At 42.1% G+C, this 22,439-nt stretch overlaps 1 protein-coding gene and 1 non-coding gene across 2 annotated transcripts in view; both read left to right on the top strand.

Moving 5' to 3' along the window:
* The window catches only part of POLA1 (DNA polymerase alpha 1, catalytic subunit), a 413,999-nt gene that overhangs the window by 45,985 nt on the left and 345,575 nt on the right, over positions 1 to 22,439 (top strand). Inside the window, exons 20-24 of the mRNA XM_056861806.1 lie at positions 1,561 to 1,736; positions 6,036 to 6,165; positions 6,966 to 7,085; positions 10,811 to 10,910; positions 16,673 to 16,797. Coding sequence (XP_056717784.1) covers positions 1,561 to 1,736; positions 6,036 to 6,165; positions 6,966 to 7,085; positions 10,811 to 10,910; positions 16,673 to 16,797 — 651 coding nt within the window. The remainder of the gene's footprint in view (positions 1 to 1,560; positions 1,737 to 6,035; positions 6,166 to 6,965; positions 7,086 to 10,810; positions 10,911 to 16,672; positions 16,798 to 22,439) is intronic.
* Positions 16,269 to 16,403, top strand: LOC130488530 (small Cajal body-specific RNA 24). Its single transcript, XR_008933821.1, has one exon. It is a non-coding gene; the product is annotated as a small Cajal body-specific RNA 24 (non-coding RNA).

Here is a 22,439-nt window from a genome sequence, read left to right on the forward strand (position 1 = left end):
CGTACGTTCCTTCCCAAAGATGGCATCCCAAGCCACAACCCGAAGTGCCTGAAATGGTGGTGGGGGGAGAACATTTTGAAGTAGCTAATATACTGGATTCCCGCTTTTGCTACGGGGCCCTTCTGTACCTGGTTCGCTGGAAACATTTTGGTCCCGCCCAAGATGAATGGGTGCGTGCCCATTTGGTCTCCGCCCCCCGCCTGGTGCAAGAATTCCATTCCGCTTACCCTCACAAACCCTCGGTGGGAGGGTGAAGGTCTTTGGGGGGGCAGAATGTCAAGAGCAGGCCATGAAGACAGTTCATGGTTATGCTCCCAGGTGTTGTTTTGCAATTCTCTCCAAGGCCAGTCCGTGCCCCGTGTTTAGGCTTCACAGAGTCCTTCATAGATTCCTTTCGTGTGAGAAATGCCAAGTACTCCTTCCTGTCTCTGGGAGGGGGGTTGCCTGGGTTACCTGATTATCTCTTTTTGCTTTTCCTTATATGCCATGTGCCTTGCCTTCACCCCTCACTAGTAACATTTTGAATATGGCTTCTGTAACCTGTCGAGTCTAATCAATAAAGCTGCTTTTGTGGACTTGCCGTCTGCTGGAATCTGTTTATGGGTTTGCTCCAGGACTAGAGCTCACATGGGATAAAAAACAAGACCATCTGATAAAACACATAATAAAACAGTGTACGGGGTGTGATCTCAAAGGCCTAGGAGAGTACTGTTGTTTACTATTATTACAGCAATTGCCAGTAAAAGAGTACCAATATGCCTAGGAGAGTAGAAACATCTGATGCCTAAATTTTTTTAAGTGTCACTGATCTTCTGTAGGGAGGGAGTTCCCAAGCTGGGATACTGCTACAGAAAAAGCCATCTCAGCACCACCACTCCTGGATGTGAAAGTGGGGGCACACAAGGCAGGATTTCTGAAGGTTTTATTTGTGAAGCAATCACATATAGGATGTATGCGAAATATATAATGCTTCTTACAGCTGAGAAAAATAAGTTGACACAGTAGTAGATGGCAGTAATGCTTCTTTATCCCCCTCAGTAAGGGAAAAAGTACTTTAATTCTTTTTGTATTGTAACATGTTTTTTACTGAAACTTTAGTGGTTGTCTTGTACTTTCATTACTCTTTACACTATTTGTGGTTAAATGGTTGTCAACAAGCAAGCAAGTGAATCTTGAACTGTTTTCAGAACAAAGAAAACTTCAGTTCTTTCAAAGCAAGCAAAGTCCCTGCAAGATTAATAACTGTGTGTTTATTTCTTATTGTAACAAATTATAAATAACTATTAGGGATTAATAAATAAAATTCCAATTTACCTGTGTGTATTAAGCAGGCTGATAAAGACATGATTAAGCAATTTGTTACATATGTTAGTCTCATTTTCAATGAAACCATCATGTTTCTTGGTTGTGTTTGAAGTTCTGTACAGCCCTATAAGGTTACTTGCAGACGAACTAATACAGGAGAGAGTACACCTTACATGTATTTTGTTAAAGAGTCAGAATAGAAGCCTTGCATGGGAAAAGGCCATAAAGATGTTTCTCCTTTTCTTGACTATGAAGGGTCGTGGCGGATTTGCTGAAAGAAATGCGGCATGTGGTCGAATTATTTGTGATGTAGAAATTTCAGCAAAGGAGTTGATTCGTTGCAAGAGCTATCATTTGTCTGAACTGGTCAATCAGGTTCTGAAAATGGAAAGAGTGACAATTCCATCTGAAGAAATAAGAAATATGTACAGGTATGCTGCTATATACTTTAATTATGAAAATACAGACCTGCAGCCATGATAAATGAAATGCAGATATATGTCTGTATGGATGTTAGAAAAGTATATAATCCATTACTAAACAAGATTTATTCACATTGGGCAAGATAGATACTGGCATTTCAATCAAGTGGTGAATAAAACACTAGTTAAGCAAAAGAATCGGAAAGGCTTTACTACAAGTCCAACTTTGAAGTCGGAGATCAGGAGGCTTTGGTGTTCTTCCTGGATACACGAGGGAAGAGAAGTCAAATGTATGAAGTTGCCTTGCACCAAGTCAGACCATGATTCATCTAGTTCAGTATTGTCTGCTGTGATTTCTAAAAGCCCTCCAGAGTTTCAAGCAGAGGGTAGTCTTTTCCAGCACCCATTATCTGAGATCCTGAATCATGTATCGCTAAAGATGGTTTCAAGTTAAGATATTCATGGAATAACGGTTGCGAAGTTCATACTCATTCTGACTTGAGGAATTTAAAAAAAAGAAAAAATCATATGCATTTATTTGGAGTCAAATATTTCCTGAAGGTATCTGGAGGAAAAAAAACAAGCAAATACCTCAGGGTAATGGCTGATTATAAGACAGCAGTGAACCATTTGAATGTAAAGCACATACATCTTACTTTTGGATGTGAACTTGATGCTTTTCTAGTAGGAATGGGGGAAGTGCTGATATTCAGAAGGAAGACAGTGGTGAAGACATCGCTGAGTTGTCTATATTCAGAGTTGAAAAGGTGTAAGGAAGAGCATCTTTGATTACAAATATCAAAGGGCTTACCTTGGGGTTACTTATTTTATAATAAGGGAAAAGTACTCTGTATATGTTTGAAGGCGTGGAGTTTCTTCATGCTGAAAACAGATTTTAGTGAACAGAGCTAGTGAAGCCTAACACATGGAGAACTATCTAGGTCAGGGGTGTCAAGCATTCAGCCCACGGGCTGGCTCTGGCTCCCGGAAGGCTTTTATCTGGCCCGCGGAGCCAAAGCACCTAGTCCCCCTTTCCCCCCTCCCCTGGCCTTTTCTCGGCTTCCTGGGGCCCGTGCGTGGGGAAAGCTTTGCCTGGTTGTGCGGGGCCACGGGCCGGCTGGCACAGCCAGGTGTGGAGTGGGGTCTTCAGCCGGTTGTGTGGGGCCACAGGGCGGCGGCTTTGGGCAGTCGCGTGGGGCCTCTGGGCGGCTCATGCCGCCAGGTGTGGGGTGGGGGCTTTGCCCGGTCGCTCAGGGCTGCGGGGCAGCTCGCGCGGCCGGGTGTGGGGGGAGATAGACTTCTCTTTTCTACCTCTTTCTGTTAACATTTACATACTAATGCTTGTCTGAATTCACTCTCCTCTACTTAAAGACAGATGGATTCACATTCTAGCTGTATCTGAAGAAGTGAGCTGTGGCTCACGAAAGCTCATACCCTGCCAGAAAATATTTTTGTTAGTCTTTAAGGTGCTACTGGACTCTTGCTCTTTTCTATTCCCTCTTTCTGTCTGTTTGTCTTTCCCTCCTTCTCTCCCTCTCTCTTTCCCGCCCTCTCTCTTTCCCGCCCTCTCTCTTTCCCTCCTTCCCTCTCTTTCTTTCTTTCCCTCCCTCCTTTTCTTTCTTTCTTTCCCTCCTTTTCTTTCTTATCTATCCATCCATGGCCCAGCCTGACCAAGTGACATTTACAAACGAGTTCGCCTAACAAACGAGTTCGACACCCCTGATCTAGGTTAATGGAAGTCTGTTATTAAGGGATACAAAAAGGACTTTTGTGTTCTCACTTTGAGGAGGAGGGCATCTTCAGATTGAGTGATTTCCTGCGCTTGCTTAGGGAGGCAGGAACAAGATTTCACACTTCCTGTCTCCTGAGGGAATCAGCTCCCCTCCTCCTCCTCTTCAACTCCAGTGCGTAGGGAGAGCAGCTTCGGAGCATCTCTCTGCTGTTATTAGGCTTTCTATAGGAAACTTACCTTCTGTACTATTACCTCCTACTCCATTTTTTCCTTCCTTTTTTTGGGGTGTGCTTTTTGTTTTTTTCCATTTTCCTTAATAATCCCTTCGCTGCCTTCTCGCCATTACAAAATCAACCTGTTTTCCTCAGCTGATGTGGCCTTTGGCAGAAGAGTATTACAGAGTATGGCACAAGATTCAGCAGACCCACCTGGGAATGGGATGCAGCTCTTGTAGGTCCCAATCTGAAAATGCCCTCCTCCTCAGAGCAAGAATGAACTTTGGATTACTCTCTGTGAAGGTCCCTTCTGCTCTGAAATACAGAGGGCACCTTCTCCGCCCAGAAGATACACACAAAAAACGTGAAGAAAAAGCATCAAATAAGAGGCAATCTCAAAAAAGGAAAAAGGAAAAAAAAGGACGATAAAACCTTAAGAAACATGGACTCTGTCAAGCACTACGGGACAAAGTAACCGCCTTAATGCCTCGCCTTTTTTCTAATCTGTTCTGTTTGTTCATACACTAACTTTGTTACTTTGCAACACTTGTTTCACACTGTTATATGTTAGGGACTCTCCTGTGTGGTCTCTATGGTTGTGTTCCTAAATGTTATTAGCATTTCGAGCTTAAAAAGTACTGGAGTTGAAGAGGAGGAGGGGGGCTGATTTCCTCAGGAGACAGGAAGTGTGAAATCTTGTTCCTTCCTCCCTGAGCAAACGAAGGAAATCACCCAATGTGAAGATGCCCGCCGAACCTCAGAGTAGAAGGAACCTTCATGGTGAGTAATCCAAGGTTCATTCTCTCTGTGGCCTTGTGTTCTTGAATTAAAAAAAGAAAAGGGAGAAACCTCTGATAGAAGGAAGAAAAAAATGTGCTAAGCACCAGAGGTTGCAAGGCATTTATCTTACAACTTGTAGCTACTACAAAATTATACAAAATAGTAATAACAAAGTTTCAAAGAAATTGCAAGACATGTATTGCATATACATATAATGAGCAAAAACAAAAGTGTAGATAATGTAACACAAAACCACAACAGTGACAGGTCTGTCGGCTATTATCCCATTTCGATATCTTTTCTTTGGACTGTAACCTTGGAATTCAACAACTGACAGAAGTATAACTAATACAAATATCACACAATAGTTATATATAACTTGTTAACAACCAGGTTACATGGGACTTACTGTAGCTATCATCGGAAGTGAAGCCATTTTCCTTTATGAAATATCTGTCTGTAATGAGTGAAATAAAGTACATAACAGTTAGTAAACAAAGACACATGTAACTAAAATGGAAAATCTCTCAAACCCAATTAGAAAACTTACATTATAAGACAATGAAGCCATAAATTCAATAATCAAGTGCAGTGTAGAAGGTTGTGGGCTGAAGTGGATCACATTACATCAACCAAGGCTATGTGCATGTAGAGAAATACATCCTTAAAGGGACAGAGCAAACAGAGATATTCTATGTACATAAATAATTATAGGATAAACCTTAAACATGAGCCAAGTTTATAAGAAGGAAGATAGGTCCAAGTGACCATTAAGACCATGTGGAGACACTGTATTTAAAGTGAAAATCCAATGGGCCTCCTTTTGTAACAGTAATTTTTCCATGTTGTAAAATTGGTAGGGTTTGGGTAATATCCTGTTTAGTTATTAGTTATGAGCCTTTCATCCTCTGGTGCTTAGCACATTTTTTATGTCTTGTGCTGTTGAATAGCATGGTTCTATGCTCCAGTAAAATTTATTTAGGTACTTATTAGTTACATATGAGATGATGTTGATGGCAGTGATTTAGTCCAAGCCCTAAACTAAGGCATAATCATCTACTTAAAAAAAGAAGAAAAAGAAATCCTACATAATCAGTACCAACATGTGCTTCAGGTGAGCTGCAGAAGGGCAGCTTCTGTAGCAGGAGAAGCTTCCTTGCCAGGCCCAATATGGTTGTCAGGATGATTAGTAACATTGTTTCAGATGTAGTACAATAATAAAATAGAATAGTCCTTGGCCTGCAGGCTCACTGTTAGAGCTGAAGGCGATTTGTGCCTCAGTCAAGACTGTTGGCTTGCAATGTATACTTTGTTGTGCAGTTTTTGAAGTAATTACAGTTCTTGGGATCATGCTATACATGCTAAATGAATACTGAATAACTTGATACCTGTTTTAATCCACATGGAAGTAAAATCCTTGTAGTAGTAATTGCTGTAAGTGTTTGTGGTCAAATGGGATACCAGTTGCATCTTAAATTTGCTGCATTGGTAATCACTAATGAGATTTACCTTTACAGGTGTATCTTGATAATTTAAATTTGTGTAGCTTCAAAATTTATTAAAATTTCCTCTTCTTCGTAGTGATTCTCGTCACTTGCTTTACATGCTGGAGAACACCTGGACTGATGCCAAGTACATTTTACAGATAATGTGTGAGCTTAATGTTCTTCCACTAGCCCTTCAGATCACAAATATTGCTGGGAATGTTATGGTAAATCTAAACTTTTTTATGAATTACCAACTCAATTATTGTTTTGGATTTGTATGTGTAATTTTATTTATTGAAAACTGATTCTCTTTTTAAAATGACATGCATGAAATGCAGTTCATAGTAAAACATGTTAGTGTAGCCTAGGTAGTATATTTCCTTGACAATAAAGGTGATTTTAAAATCAAGGAGGCTGTGAAGGCAAAAAATGCAGTTGACATTCAAACATACTTTGTTTGCAATGCTTGTGTTGTGTTGAGGCAAATGCTCATATGATCACTTTGATTATTTGCTTGGAATTCAAAGCTAGTGCTCTTCTGAGTAGTTTGCCTCTTACCAGCAGTGGTGGTCAAGACAGTGGCTGGCTGAGTAGCTGCTGTTTGTATATGCTCACAGTTTGCTGGCATGCTTGAATGGTGTATGCCCCAGGATCATCATGGACGATGATCATTTAAAGCCTCTGAAGCCTCAGCAGCAGAGCCTCTGAAGAAGTGAATTCTCCTGCATGTGCAGAACATTTTAAACCTACTTAGATACAATTGAACATTTTGGAGTGGTTTGAACATCCTATGAATGAACAAACTGCAATCCAAAAAGGCAGTTTTGAAGTATCCCAGTGTATAGTGTTGGCCAATTGTGAAAGTTTGACTGATATGGTCTGGCTTCCTAAACTGACCAGAGAATGCTCTGAAGCCTATAATAATAATGGAATTTGAAAAACATGAAGCTGCTGTTGTCCTTATTATTGTTAGCCTTTTGACTTCTGTTGGTAACTGTCTATCTGGCTGTTCTCTTTCCTACAGTCAAGGACACTGATGGGTGGGCGAGCTGAGCGTAATGAGTTCTTGCTCCTTCATGCGTTTTACGAAAAAGATTTCATTGTGCCTGATAAGCAGCTTTTTAAAAAGCCTCAACAGAAACAGGTGGGGTCTCCCTATCTCTCTTGCTATGTAAAATTTTGGCAAACACTGCTGTCTTTTTCCATGGTGTTAAAAAGCATTTGTTCAAAAGTGTTTTTTGTTACAGAAGAATTTCAGCACAGATTGCTGTCGTAGAAACAAGAATGCACACTCATGTTAGATGCTTTGCACTGTCAATTCTTCATTTTTGCATGATGCTTCTACTGATTGTTTCATTACATTGTGGGTCTCTGCATAATTATGAGCCTACTTAATACTAAATTAGGTAGAAAGCATGAAAATTACATCCTGAAACTGGCAGACACAAAATTCAGTTGAAGTTTCTGCCTTTAACAAACTGCAGTTTTCCTGTTAACTTGTAACCGAAGACCAGCTGAGTCTGTTGCTGGAAAATAGCTTCCAGATGACAGAATGAATCACAGCATCACATCTGTTTTGATAGCCTACTCCAACTGAAATCTGCCACTTTGTACTTCTTATTATATTATTTTATTTAGTTTATCCCACTGTCTCTCTCTGCATCTGACATTAATGTTTGAAAATGTTATCATATAATTTTTATTTTAAAGGCTGCTTAAAGATAACTTTCTACAAGATTTTGAATAGATAAGCAAAGAGTAAAATATTCTGAAATCTTTACTGTTGTATTTCATGTTTTGAGGATTCCCTTTGGCATATATACACACTTTCCCCTGAAACTGGGGAAAGAGCTTTGAAAATGAATTTTAGACAGCGTGAATGTGCAGTGTGAACTAGTCTGAGTGTATACATAAGCAGCTTGCTGATTTAACATAAATTTGCTCTCAAGTTTTAGAAGAACAGTTGCTTGGTGCAAGAAGGGTCTAGTCATACATTCATGGCCTATCTGCCTTCATAGAATATGGGTTGTTGAAAGTGCATTTGCCTTGTGCATGTATGAAACAAAGTATGAGCATTAGGGCTGTTGAATTTAAAAAAATTCGGTATAGTTCGGATTCGGCTGAATTCGGCCCATTTAGATTCGGGATATGCCGAAGTCCGAACTCCCCCGCTTTGGGTCCGTGCAATTCGGCGGGAATTCAAAGTTCGGGAAAAAAATTCAGCCGAATAAAGCCATTAAAAACACAAGCGCGCCTTTCCACGGCTCTGGGGGGGCATTTTTGGGGGTAGAGGTCCCAAACTTTCAGCAGAGCTTCAAAGGATGTTTCTTGAAAGACCCCCCAAGTTTTGTAAAGATTGGGTCGGGGGGGCTGAGATATGGGCCCCGAAAGGGGTCCCCCCCACCCTTAATGTGCATCTCTGAGCAGAGCTTGCTGCCCACGCACAAAGCTCCCAGCCCCGACAAACAGCTGAGAAGTTTTTTATGAATGAGGGAAAACCTGAAGACACACAACTGAAACCCCCCCTCAAACCAGGGAGAGAGAGACTCGAGGGGGAACACACACCCTAGGCAGAACCGGCAAAAGCCCCCTTTGGCTTCCCCCACCCACCCACAGAAACTGCTCCCTCCCCACACACACACAGACTCTGCTTCCCCCCCACACACACACAGGAGAAAAATTATAGATTAAAGCCCCCAAAGGGGTCTTACTGTGGCTGTCTTCTGTTCCATCAGGAGGGGCTGGGGAGGACTGGCTAGTCCAAGACGATTCCATTTAGGCACGGGACGTTTTGCTCTGCAGGAGATGCATACAGGATCCCATTCATCCCAATAGGGGAAAGGGGAAAGCCCATATCTCGGGACCCCCTGACCCAATGTTTACAAAACTTAAGAAGGATTGTCTGAAGCTATGCTGAAAGTTTGGGGGCTGTATCCCCCAAAATGTGCCCCCTGCAGCCACGGAAATGGAAAAGGGGGGGAGGTAAAAGGTGTGGAGCCCATATCTCGAGACCCCCTGACCCAATGTTTACAAAACTTGGGTATCTTAAGAAGGCTCATCTGAAGCTCCACTGAAAGTTTGGGGTCTGTACCCCCCAAAATGCGCCCCCTGCAGCCATGGAAAGAAAAAAGGGGGGAGCCCATATCTCGGGACCCCCTGACCCAATGTTTACAAAACTTGGGTGGTCTCTTAAGAAGGCTTGTCTGAATCTCTGCTGAAAGTTTGGGGTCTGTACTCCAAAAAATACGCCCCCTGCAGCCACAGAAAGGAGTGAATGTGCACAAGCACCCCCCCATACACACACACGAGGATTTCCCTCTCTCTCTCTCTCTCTCTCTCCCCGGCCCGGCCGCACATTAGCTGATTCCTCCAGTACTCAATCCTGACTGATTGGCCAGAAGAAGGCCCAGCTTGGCCACCGATTGGCCGGGGGAGGAGAATGCTGCTTACTGACGGTTATGCTGCTTACTGACGGCCCCGAATTGGCCGGATTTATTCGTGAACTCCCGAACTCACTGAATTCGCCCCCCCCCGGTTGCCCCCCATTTTTGAGTTAGGTTCCTCCCGAACTAAAAACCACCGAATCGGGAAATTCGGCTGTTTTTCAGTTCGGGCTGAACCGAATCAACAGCCCTAATGAGCATTCAAATTAACAAGCAGTTAATTTCTTAGGCTATAGGAGGGAGCAAGTAATTCATGGTCATGGCACTAGTTTAAAACAGATTAATATCTCTTGAACTGGGAAGAGATTGATTTGTGTATGCTTGGCTTTCTGCAGAGCTTTTCCCCCTAGCAGCAACAGGTTCCATTAAGTTTATTTTGTGAGCTGGGGAAATAAGCCATATGGGAGAGAATACTGGGAAAAAAACTCTTGGGGGAAAAATTGTGTGCTTTCACAGATTGATTTTTTTCCTCTCCCCTTCCCCGGTGCCCTGTTTGTAGCCTCCTCCTTGCCACACTGCTCTTGAATGTCCTGTAATAATCTAAAGAAGCTTTTAGGTGATGTAGGGGGAGGGAGACAAGAATCTTCTCCCATAAGTATGTGCAGAAATATCTTCCACTCATGCAGGGATACCTTTCTATCCAAACTCCAGAACATAATAGCTAAGCCATGACACCTGATGATCCTAGCATGCCAGTCTATCCCAGGGCCCATTCTTAGCAAATAATACACCATTTTCCTTACTCCTAAGGGAAAATAGGGCGAAGCTGACCTATTGGTATGGTTCTTCATAAATAATAGGTTTGGTTTTTCCCCAATATCTTAAGCATCTAGGTGATAATACATTAGCAATACATTAGCAATTACTCCCACATTATCCATAACTTTGCTTATACAATATTCTTATCTTGAAGGGGTGGTAAGCTTGCATATCAATTTTTGTATGCTCTGTCCACAATTTCTTTGCCTTATTATACTTTCTATCCCATACATGCTCTTTCACCATAAAGTCTCAGAGCATTTATTTACTAAGGCTTACTCCTAGGCAAGTGTGTACAGGGTTACAGCTCTGCTACTCATTAAAATGTATAAATAGTATTAAGGACCAAGCATTGTTAATGTTTCTAGCTCCATGTTTTCACATATTCATTGAGGATTATTTCATTGAGGATTATTATGAATTCATTGAGGATTATTATGAATTCTTTGAGGATTATTTTCATTTGGTATCTCTACTATATAGGCTTCTTTTATCCAAAGAGTTTAAAAGTAAATGTTAAAAATGAATGAACATTTCCCCCCCTCTAGTATAGCATTTGCAGTTACTGATTCTGAATTTTCTCATTTTAGAAAAAAATAAATGATTTGTAAGCAGGTTTTCATCTTGGTTCTTAAAAAAACTTGGTCCTGTTTCATGTTTCAAATAGCTAGATGAAGATGAAGATTTTGAAGGTGATCAGAATAAATCAAAGATGGGGCGAAAAAAGGCAGCATATTCTGGAGGCTTAGTTTTGGATCCAAAAATCGGTAAGACTTGTCAGTTTCACAGTAGATCAAGCCATAGGTAATGAAGAGATAAACTGAACTACTTGAAAGCAAGCCATTCTATCAGTTCAGACCTTTCTTTGTAAATACTGTACTATTGGGAGTCTTACAGGCAGAGCACTGAAGCAGTGCTGTGCGTTGTACAAGTGCTGTTGCTGTTTCAATTTTGAAAATACATAAAAAGGCATTGTTAATTGAGAGAATAGTGTATGCTTGGGTCAATGTGGAGGAGGAAAATGCATGCTTTATAGTGTTTAGACCTAATTGAGCTGTTGCATAGAAATACATTTTCTTATATCAGTGGAGTTTCTGGAATGAGAAATTGTATACAAATTTGTAGATGTCATATAAAATGTACACAGCATATAAAATGAAGAGAAATTGGGGCATTCAGTTGATTATAATTAGGTAGATAAATATAATTGTAATGAAACCATAGAAAGGATAACTTTTTGGTTTGCATTCCATTGCATTCTATTGTGAAGATTGTCCTTGTTGATGAGTAAAGAAACCACTTGCATGGTGTTTAGAATAGCAGCTGGCACTGAAGTATAACTTAAATCAATCATGAACTTGCTGCTATGAAAGTATTATACACTTTGCTTTGGGGTGAGGGCTGGGGAAACCAGTTTGTTATATGGCCCCTGCGGGGCCGGTGCTACCATTAGGTGAACTAGGTGGTCGCCTAGGTTACAGGCCTCAGTGGGGTGCAGAACTGACCTGAGGGGCTCAATTTTAAACAAATGAGTTTCTTGAAAAAATACAACTGAAAATTTATATATTTTATTTTAATTACCACAGCAATGCTATGGAATATAATTAATTATAAAGTCTTATAAAAAGTTTTTTATATCCTGTGCCCCCTACCACCTGCAAGAGTCCCAAAGGCACCAGCCACTGCGGTCTGCCTCCTGGGGTTATAAATCAGGAAACAAGGCTAATGCACAGGCAGCAGTGGGGGAGAAAACCTATTGGGCACCCCCAGCAGGATAAGGAGAATGGTCCTCTCAAAGGACAATCAAGCAGCTCAAGAGGTCACCCTAACATTTTTAACAAGGCATTTCCTAATAGGTAAAACAAATACCAGAAAACTGTACCATAAATGGGCTAGTTGGAGTAATTATTAAGGTGAAAAAGATGCTAGTGATTTGTAGATATTTGAATAACAGCAGTATGGTATGGCTTTTGGTAGGCAATATAAGATCATTAACTCTAAAAAAAAGGCAAACTTTATGAATTATATCATCCTGCTTTGAGATAATGTTGCTGGTCACTGTTGCATTACAAAATAGTCTAGGAGACTCAAAGTTATCCCAGAAGGCTCAATGAACTTGAGAGGAGCAAGCCTTACTGAAACTACTTTTTTTAGCTCTCCAAAGAGGCGGCTAAAAGAAGCAAGCAAACAAAATAAAAACTGCAGAGAAAAAGTATCTCCTTGTCAAGTACAACATCATTGTTCCTCCTGTTGTCTTACAACAAGCAGGAGAAGGAAGGGGGGGGGGAGTAGAAGCCATTCTGTTGTGCCAGCCAGGAGAAAGGGTGGGGAAACAGCTTCCAATGCTGCAAAAAGAAACTTTTCAGCAATTTGAGGAAGCAAAGGAAAAAAGGCGGGAAACAGCCTGCAGAGCTAAGAAAATAAACCATTTCATACAGCAGACCATACCCCAGCAACACCAAGAGGAAAGCCAGAGTGGAAAACACTAACATCTCCACAGCTATTCTGCTGTGTCTGCAAAGAAATGGGTGGAAAGACAGTTTCATGGCTGCAAGAAAGGAAAGGAAAGCAGGGAAATTCTGTTGTTGCATTGTGCAGGGCAAGTGCAGGGGAAAATGTGCTGAGAAGCAAGTACAGGGGAAAATGTCTCTGCACTAAGAACTCTGCAACTGCTCCCACACCTTTCCCTGAAGCTATATGAATGCCCTACTTACAAATCAGCAGTAACAACCTCTTGGACGCAGCAACTGTGGCTCCAGTTGATCTCAGCCACAGCAGAGGCTGAGGTGGCAAACTAGATTAATTAATGGGAAAGGGGGCAGTGGAAGGAGGACTAATACTCAGGATACAATTGTGGTAAAGTCTTCAAGAATCCTCTAATCCAATAGTTGATCTATTCCACCAGCAGCAAAGCCTCTAGTGGTCACATAACATGGGTTGACATACTATAACCTCACTATTTCTCACTATGATGGGCTAGCTTCATTCCCATGCAACATGCTCCACCCTAAACCCAACTGCCTCCTGGTCTTACTTGGCTTGGACTAAGTGGGTTTGTGCTAACTACAGTCCTGGCTTATCCCTGGACTGATCTTAAACTTATTTAGAAAATATAGTCATTTTTCTAGGGAGCTATGGCTGGTAAAAAATGACCACCTGGAGCTCAGTTCTCCAAATGAAAGGCAGAAAGAGCTAAGGAGCAAGCAAAGCAAGAGGGGTTCTTCTGGAAATACCTTTTTACTCAGAAAGCAATTAACAAGAAAATGACTACACCCTTGTTGAAACTACACCACTGAGGAAGCTGTACGTGGTGCTCCTGCTACAAATGATATTTTAACTCTAATACAGAAGTTTCACAATTTGGAGATATTTCAGTAAAACACACAGAGGAAAAAGAGGATTTCAAGGAAAGTGAGAGTACTGCAAAGAGTGTAAAAGAAGATGGTATTGTGCCCAGCTTGAATTACAGTGACCCTGGTAACTGGCCTAACAATCATAGTGATAATTTGCGACAGCTTATAGTACAACATGGACCACAGAAGCTTGTATCATGATTTCCCCAAGGACTAAAAAAACCAGAAGATTTTCTCTTATGCAAGAGAAACAAGAGGAGACTAGCAAATGGTGATATATTCCACCTCCTAAGATTTTTTTTTTTGCTGTAGATTGTAGAGTTATCCACCATTTCTTTCGCTGAACAAAGACCAGGTTCAAAAAACTGGAAGAACATTAGAGCAATCCTGTCTTCACATGAAAGGAATACTCTCCATTTAGAAAACTTTCAGATCTGGAGAGAACTTGAATGGTGCTTATCTAAAGGAAAAACAATTGATGATATTAACCAGCAGAAAATTAGGCAAGAAGAACAATATTGGCAACAAATCTCGGAACGCTTGATTGCTTTGGTCAGAGTTCTTGGCATTCCGTGGTACAAGTGAAAAGTTGTACAGTGCTAACAATGGAATTTTTTTGACATTTGTAGAATAGCCCTTTTTGATCCTATCATGAATGAACATTTGCGCAGAGTTGAAGATGAAGAAACAATGGTTCACTACTTAGGAAAAGGTATGCAAAATGAGCTATTACAGCTTCTAGCTGGTGTTATAAAGCAGAAAATTTTAGCACTTGCAAACTCAGCCAAATATTACTCAGTTATTCTGGACTGCACACATAACGTTAGTCATACTGAACAATTGACAATGATTATACATTATGTCGATGTAATCAAGCCATTTGACAATGAGATATCTGAGCCTGAGGTTATGATAAAAGAACATGTCTTGGGATTTGCTCCACTAAAGGTGACGGCAGGTGCTTTTATGACAGAAACTCTTTTTGGACAGCTTGAGGAAATGGGATTAGCACTTGAGAATCTGCGTGGTCAAGGTTATGATGATGGGAGTAATATGAAAGGCAAAGAAAAATGGCATACAAAAGAGAGTCCTGGAGATAAATCCACGTGCCTTTTTTGTGCCCTGCAATGCACACTCTTTAAACTTGATAGTCAATGATGCTGCTAAGTGTTGTCTGGAAGCAACTAGTTTCTTCGGTTTGGTTCAAAATATCTATAATTATTTCTCTGCATCAACTCAGCTTTGGCAAATTCTAACTAGCCATGTATCAGCCATAACTCTTAAGCCATTGAGTCAAACAAGATGGGAGAGTCAGATTGATGCTTTGAAACCACCGAGATATCATCTTGGTACTATATATGACGCTTTAATTGAGATCTTTGATGACATGGACCTAAAAGGTTTATCTGGAAATACTTCCCGAATTGAAGCTAAGCCCCTTGCTGATGTGATCTGCTAGTGGTGTCCCTTGTTACATGGTACAACATCCTTTTTGAAATTACTCTTACAAGCAAGCTACTACAAAATAAGGAAGCTAAGTGGCGCAGAGTGGTAAACTGCAGTATTGCAGTCCAAAGCTCTGCTCACGACCGGAGTTTGATCCCAACGGAAGTTGGTTTCAGGTAGCCAGCTCAAGGTTGACTCAGCCTTCCATCCTTCCGAGGTCGGTAAAATGAGTACCCAGCTTGCTGGGGATAAAGGGAAGATGACTGGGGAAGGCACTGGCAAACCACCTCGTAAACAAAGTCTGCCTAGAAAATGTCAGGATGTGACATCACCCCATGCGTCAAGAATGACCCGGAGCTTGCATAGGGGACCTTTACCTTATAAAAGCCAATTACAAGTGACCAAGAAGTACCTTGTGGGCTGCAGGTGTGGTGAGGGATTTCAACAAGTTTTGATTAATGGTACTGAGATCGCAAAGGAGCTAGAAATGCTATCAAACTTGGACACAGAACAAGTTAGAAAAAGGAGAAAGAAACAGCAGTTTGAGTATGAGGCCCAAGAAGAGACACCACAAGATCCAAAGCAGAAATTCAAAGTAAGTTTCTATTATGCTGTTTTAGACATGGCCATACAACCTGTTGAAGAGAGATTCCAACAGCTACAGCAATATAATATTTGGCTTCCTGTATGATATATACAGTATCAACAAAAAAATCTTTTGAAGATGTACTTAAGGCCTGCAAGAATTTGGAGAAATTGTTAATGCACAATGGACACAAAATTTGCAAAGGAAAAGGCACGCAAAATGAGATTTTGATGTGTCTGAAATTGAAACATTCAAGTGAGTTAAATTTTAACACCTCAATTCATAGGATTGTTCAAATGATTTGTGTGCTAAAACTGTTTTGTACTTGAGAAAGAAAATAAAAGATTATTGCATTACTTATTTGCACATTTTTTAAAAATATTTAGCAATTTCAAGTTTTGTGCTTTTATTTTTTCTAAAGGACATCTTTTTTTGAAAATTGGTTAGCAATGGGCCCCCCATAAGTATTTAGCCTTGCCTAGGGCGCAAAAAAGCCTGACGCTGGCCCTGGGTCCCTGCTCCCCATTTTGTCTGACTTAAATGATGTTGAAGTAGAGGCCAAAAAAGATTCAAACTAATTTAGAAGTCAGAAGTAGCTAGTGATGCGCCGAATCCATATTGGTACAATGTATTGGTGGATGTGTCACACAAAAAACCCTGATAGTTCCATACTTTGCTTGTAGGCATTGTTTTTGGGATCTTAATGCATATGTAAAAATCTCTGTCTAATTTCTAATCACTGGATGCTTGAAAAATTTTCAGTGTCTCCTTTTAGTGGTGATAACTGTAAAAAAAGGTATCCTATAGTAACATAGGAGCTTTCTGTTCAACCCTGGATAGTTTCACAGGGTTGGATCGTTCCACTTCTGACAAATCTGAGTCACTCATTCATGTAATATTGACTGGTATAATATTTTGAAATACTATTTTATCTCAACTGCAACTCTGAGTGGATCCCATGGATAAACAGCCTCAACCATATCGATTATGATGGCACTACAAGTTTTTTCTTTCATGTAGAAACAGCCAACATCACCCCCCAATTCTTCTACATTATAGATTGATGTACTTGTCTAGGTGTAAACTGTGCAGTATTAATGAATGTAACCTGAAATCTGATTTTGGTTTTTTTTTTTAATTTCAGGCTTTTATGACAAGTTCATTCTGCTTCTTGACTTCAATAGCTTGTACCCTTCAATTATCCAAGAGTTTAACATATGTTTCACGACAATTCATAGGGTATCGTCTAATATGCAAAAAAAGGCAGAGGTATGTATTTAGTTTGATAGTCATTTTAATATTTGATTTATGACAATTTAATGCATATGAGCTGGCTCTGAGTGGATTATGTTAGATTTAACTTTAGCTGTAGCATAATATTTTGGTGATGAGGAAAATGTTCTAATGTTTTTCATATACTTCAGTGTTTCATCATTTTGATGGCAATAGAAATACTATGAATTTTTCTTGTTGTCTTACTTTATTTGTTTGATTTATTAAAACATATCTCTCCTTTCCTTGTGGCTCAAGGCAGCTTACAATAATAACATTTTCTGTTCAAACCAAAATAAAACAGCAAGCCCCAAATCTCCCCCCACCTTTAAAAGATACCCATTGTTCAAACCCCCTCAAAAGCCCTGGCAAACAGGCATTTCAGTGCCTCCTGAAAATCTCCAAGATCTGGAGCCAGAATGGAAAAGGCTTGGGCTCTGGTTGATGCCAGATGGGCTACCCTAAGTGGTGAGGATAGCCAATAGATGGCTGTCTGATAACTATAGATAGCTCATGGGGACATATGGAAGGGGATGGTCTTCAAATGTATATAATGTTTGTGTTCACAGTACTTTACATTATCACAAGTCCTTACAACAGCCCTGTAAGATAAACTGTTATTTATCTTCGTGGCTTCTGTGCAGGCCCACATGGATTTTCAGCTTCTAGAAAGATCGGCTCCATAGAGCGTTCTCCTTCCCCTTTGACAGGGCCGTGTTTTCCTCCCCAAACAGTTACATGACAAAGGGGGAGGGAGCGCTCTTCCCTCAGTTCTCTTTCTGCTGCTGCAGTGAGAGAATGTGTTTCTACGATCAGTTCTATTTTACCTCAGACAATTTCTGTCAGAATGGATGACCCTAAACAGTCTAAGAAGGGAGCTGTCTTCAAAAAGTGCCACAAATGCAGTATGAAGATGGCAAAAACGATGTGCATTCTGGCTGCCTGATATGTCTTGGGGAGGGCCATATTCCATCGACTTCTAACTCTTGTGCCCTGCTTACCCCATATGCGCATCAGGAGAGAGCGCCCACTTAAAGGCCTATCTATATGAGCAATCCTTGGGTCCTGATGTCTCCTATGCTACTGGCACTAAAGAGGAGACCATGTCGGTTATTGTGCTGGCCAACCAGGGCGGGGGTGCTGCCGAGGCTTCTACAGCTGACAGCCGTACTAACTTAGGACAGGTGGTGAAAGGGCAATCCAGTCAACAGTCCAAAGGTCAATCAGGGAGAAAGGCAGTCAGTCAAGGCAAGAGGCAGGTGCAAGATCAAACCGGTCCATGGTCGGGCAAGGAGTCTAGAGGTTTTCAAGGTTGAGGAACAGTCTTGGTCAGTACACAATAGGCCAGAGTGAAGCTTAACAGGTTTGCAATGCGTTGCTTCCACGGCTTCCTACTGACTCAGCCCTCCTTAAATACTTGCATCTGTCTGAGGGAGACAGCTTGTGTAACCACTGACAACATGTGCATATGTTATACTAGTCAGCAGTTTGTATAGTAGATGAAACTGATCTAGTTGACAGTAGTGTCATGTGACTGAGCCAGCCTGAACCGGCTTGAACGGCCAGAAAGGGAATTTCCAGGATGACTCAGTGACACAGCAAATGTATATGATTGGTTGACAATGTAACTGTAATTGTATATAAGTCCATGAGTTACATGCGGAAGTGTGGTAGGAGAGAAATTGATGTATGGCGGAGCAGTTTGATACTGAGAACCGTGAATTGGACTGTGTAAATACTGTAAATAAATTGTACATAGCAGAACTGGTGTTGACTGAAATTGCTGCCAGGTATACTCCTGCATTAAAGCTCAGCAGCGCACATCAGGGTTATAGGCCCAGATTGACTGCGCTGAGAGCTGAAGGTTCTACTGGAGTTGGTGAGCAACTATTTTGTGAATGTCTACGGAAGCCAGTGACGCTGAGGACCTGGAAATACAGTCCGGTGATATATCAACTGAGTCTGACCGTGAGTCGGAGGAGGAACCAGAGGAGGATAATCAGCAACTGCCGGTGAGCGAGGAAGCCATGGCACAAGCTATTTTTACCTTGATGGTTGATAAACTGACTGCAGATAATTATACCGTGTGGTCATTGCGCATGGAACATTATCTCAAGCGGGAGTCATTGTGGACGTTTGTGGATTCTCCCCCACAAGCTCCTACCCCAGACGACTGTTGAAGGATCAGAAGGCTTTAGCCACGGTGATTTTAAGTGTTGCTGATGACCAATTAGTCCATGTAGTGGGCAAGGGCACGGCGAAGGAGGCTTGGGATAGTCTCAAGACTGTCTATGTTCAAGACACGGTCGATTCCCTTATATCGCTGATGAGAAGGCTCTACAGGACTGTAATGCAACCTCAACAGACGGTGAGAGCACATTTAAATTCCCTAGCAACCTATTTCCAATTGTTGGCACAGAGGGGAAAACAAGTTTCCGACCAGGACCAAGTATGCATTGTGCTGAGTTCCCTGACTGAAAGGTTTGACCCGCTCATATCAGCGTTGGAGTCCATCGACGTGGCAAAGTTAACGTTAGGATATGTAACGGGGAGATTGCTTGAGGAGGAGGCTCGTTATCTACAACGTGAGATGGCAGTCGTCCAGACCGGGAGCAGTGCCAAGTCAGAGGGAAGACGTGAAGCAAGTCACAACAGCTGCGTACCCAAGGTCGTTGATACCTGCAAACCGGCAAACGTAGCATTGCGTGTGTGGGGATGTTTCAACTGTGGAGCTACAAATCACCTAAAAAGATTTTGTCCGGCAGCTAAGAAAGGCAGAGGAGGGAAGAAATCTTCATCTGACTACAAGCAGCAGGCAACATTGGTGAGATTGGCTACAAGGAAGAGACATGGATTATTGACTCTGGTGCTTCACAAATTTTTGTTAATGATGAGAAACGTTTAACGAACTCACATCAATCGGCTTTAGGACATGTAAGCTTGGCAGATGGGCGTTCTGCAACTGTCACATGCCAAGGAAGTGTGATGTTTGAAAACTTGCAACACTGTTTTGAAAATGTTCTTTGTGTACCCTCTCTTGAGGATAACCTACTGAGCATAAGTGTGTTGGATGCAGCTGGATTCAGTGTAATGTTTAAAAATAAATGCTGCAATATTATGAAAGATAACAAGGTAATGGCAGTAGGAAAACTAACAAACAGTGTGTATGTACTTGAGAACAAGTCAGAGAAAGCACAAACTGTTGTAAATAAGAGTCCACATCACAAATGCATTCATTTATTGCATCGTCGGCTAGCTTATGTTAGTTGGGGCACCTTAAATAAAACTCTTGCCCTGCTAGGCAAAGAGAAAGTGGAAGGATGTAAATCTTACCTAGATTGTGATGTGTGTAAGCAAAGTAAAGCAAAGGCACATCCAGTGGCTAAGAAAAGTGAGAGAATAACTGATACTCCTTTAAAACTTGTACACACAGATTTAGTGGGTCCATTTCCAAACAGCATATCTAAGAGGAAATCCATGCTTGTATTGGTTGATGATTCCACAAGGTTCACATGGGTGTATCCACTGGTAAAGAAATCTGAGGTGTGTGAAACAATAAAAATGTGGGCCACAAATGTGCAAAGACAGCTAAGCCACAGTATTTGTAAAATCTAAAGTGATTTTGGTGGTGAATACATGTCTGGTGAATTAGCTAAATGGTTCAAAACTCAGGGAATAGAGCATAGAATTGCAAATGTTGCTATGTCTCAGGAGAATGGAGTGGCTGAAAGAAAGGCTGGAATACTACAAACTATGATTAAATCAATGTTAGTGGATGCTGAATTGCCTATATCATTCTGGGCAGAGGAGGCAAAGAATACTTGCTAGATATTGAATAGGGTTTGGACTAGTGCAACAAACAATATTCCTTACAGGGCGCTGTATGGGAAAGATTCTAGCTTGGATCACATAAGAATTTTTGGTACTAAAGCATGGGTTAATATTCCTTTGAAGCAACTCAGAAAAGGTGGTGCCAGGGCCAAGAAATTAACATTCCTGGGATACCAGACAAGAAGGAAATCTTACAGATTTGCAAATAGTCAAAATGCACTGATTTTTAGTCGCTCAGCTAATTTCTGTGAAGATGTAAATTGGGCCAAAGTACATGCTAACCAGTTAGCATCTAGTGTATTATTACCTATGCATGATGTTTCTGATAATATGCCAGAGGTAAAACAGGAGGTACAGGCAGAAGTACATTCAGATTCTGAGAGTGTGCAGAGTGCAGACCAAAGTACAGATCAGAGGGAAGTGCCTAGAGTATCCTCTAGATCAACTAAAGGTATTCCCCCTCAGAGGTATGGAGTGGTAGCAAATCATGTGTTTGTAAAAGTGCCAAATGATTACAGTGATGTGTTAACCATGGATACTGAGGATAAAAATGCTTGGCTGCAAGCCGTGGAGGCGGAATACAACTCATTAGTAACGAACAAAGTGTTTTCATTATCTGAGTTGCCAGCAGAAAGAAAAGCGATAGGATGTCTGTGAGGATCCGTCCCCTCGGGCCCCTCCTCTTAGCCCCGCGGCCTGGCCGGCTTGACTTGGAGAGGGCTTCCTTTGGCCTCAGAATGGGCCTCCTGAGAGGATTTCCTTTCCTCCTCTTTAGCCCACGGTCCGTTCCTGCTCCTCTGAACCACACCAGCTCCAGGGACGCCCGGCACCGCTTCCTCCCTGGCCTTCCACCCCCTCCCCGTCATATAGCCAGCCAGGCCCTCCGGGGTTCCACCCCTTTCCCACCTCCCCTCCTGTCTGACGGGCTCCACCAATCAGCCCCTGGCAGCTTCGTCCATCCGCCCTCCCCCTCAGGAGGGCTGCGGCCCCGCCCCAGCTGATCGGCGGCTCGTGCTCTGCCGCTCCCGCTCCCGTCCCTTCGCCCCTCCGGCCCTTTCCAGCCCGGCTCCTCCTCTGCCGGGGGACTTCGCCCCAGCGCCTGGGCCGGCGGAGGCGTCGCCCCGCAAACCCTGCCAATACCGGGCGGCGTTGCCGAGTCGCTCGGCCCCAGCCCTCCCGGCCAGGCCGGCAGTTCTCCCGGGGCTCCCGCGGGCTGTGGCACTGTTGGCCCTGCCCCCTTTCCCCCATCCGGCTTCGCCTCCTCCTGCCCGGTAAGTGCGCCGCCGGGCAGTCCCGCGCCCGGGGCTAGCCTGGGTGCGGGACAATGTCGTTGGTTGTTTAAGCTTAAAAACTTGCCAAATGGAGATGTTAAATGCAAGGCGAGACTTGTAGCGAGAGGTTTTTTGCAGATAGAAGGGCAAGATTATTATGAATCGTATGCACCCACAATTCGCATGGAAACGACTCAAATAGCCTTGACCAAGGCAGGAGCAGATGGAATGCTTGTAAATCATTTTGCTTTTGACACTGCTTATTTGAATGCACCCATAGAGGAAGAGCTGTATCTAGAGCAGATTCCAGGGTTCAAATGTCAGAATACTCAAACAGTGCTGAGATTGCACAAGGCATTGTATGGTTTAAAACAATCAGGACGTGCCTGAGATGCTTTAAAACGGAAAAGATGCTTTAAAACGGAAAGGTTTTAAACAGAGTGTGTCAGATCCGTGTCTGTACAGTATGGATATATGTAATCAAACCTGTTACTTGTTTTTGTTGATGATGTTTGTCTAATGTATCATAACAAGGAA

The sequence above is a fragment of the Euleptes europaea genome, chromosome 16 (assembly GCF_029931775.1).
Source record: "Euleptes europaea isolate rEulEur1 chromosome 16, rEulEur1.hap1, whole genome shotgun sequence".
Lineage (NCBI taxonomy): Eukaryota > Metazoa > Chordata > Lepidosauria > Squamata > Sphaerodactylidae > Euleptes > Euleptes europaea.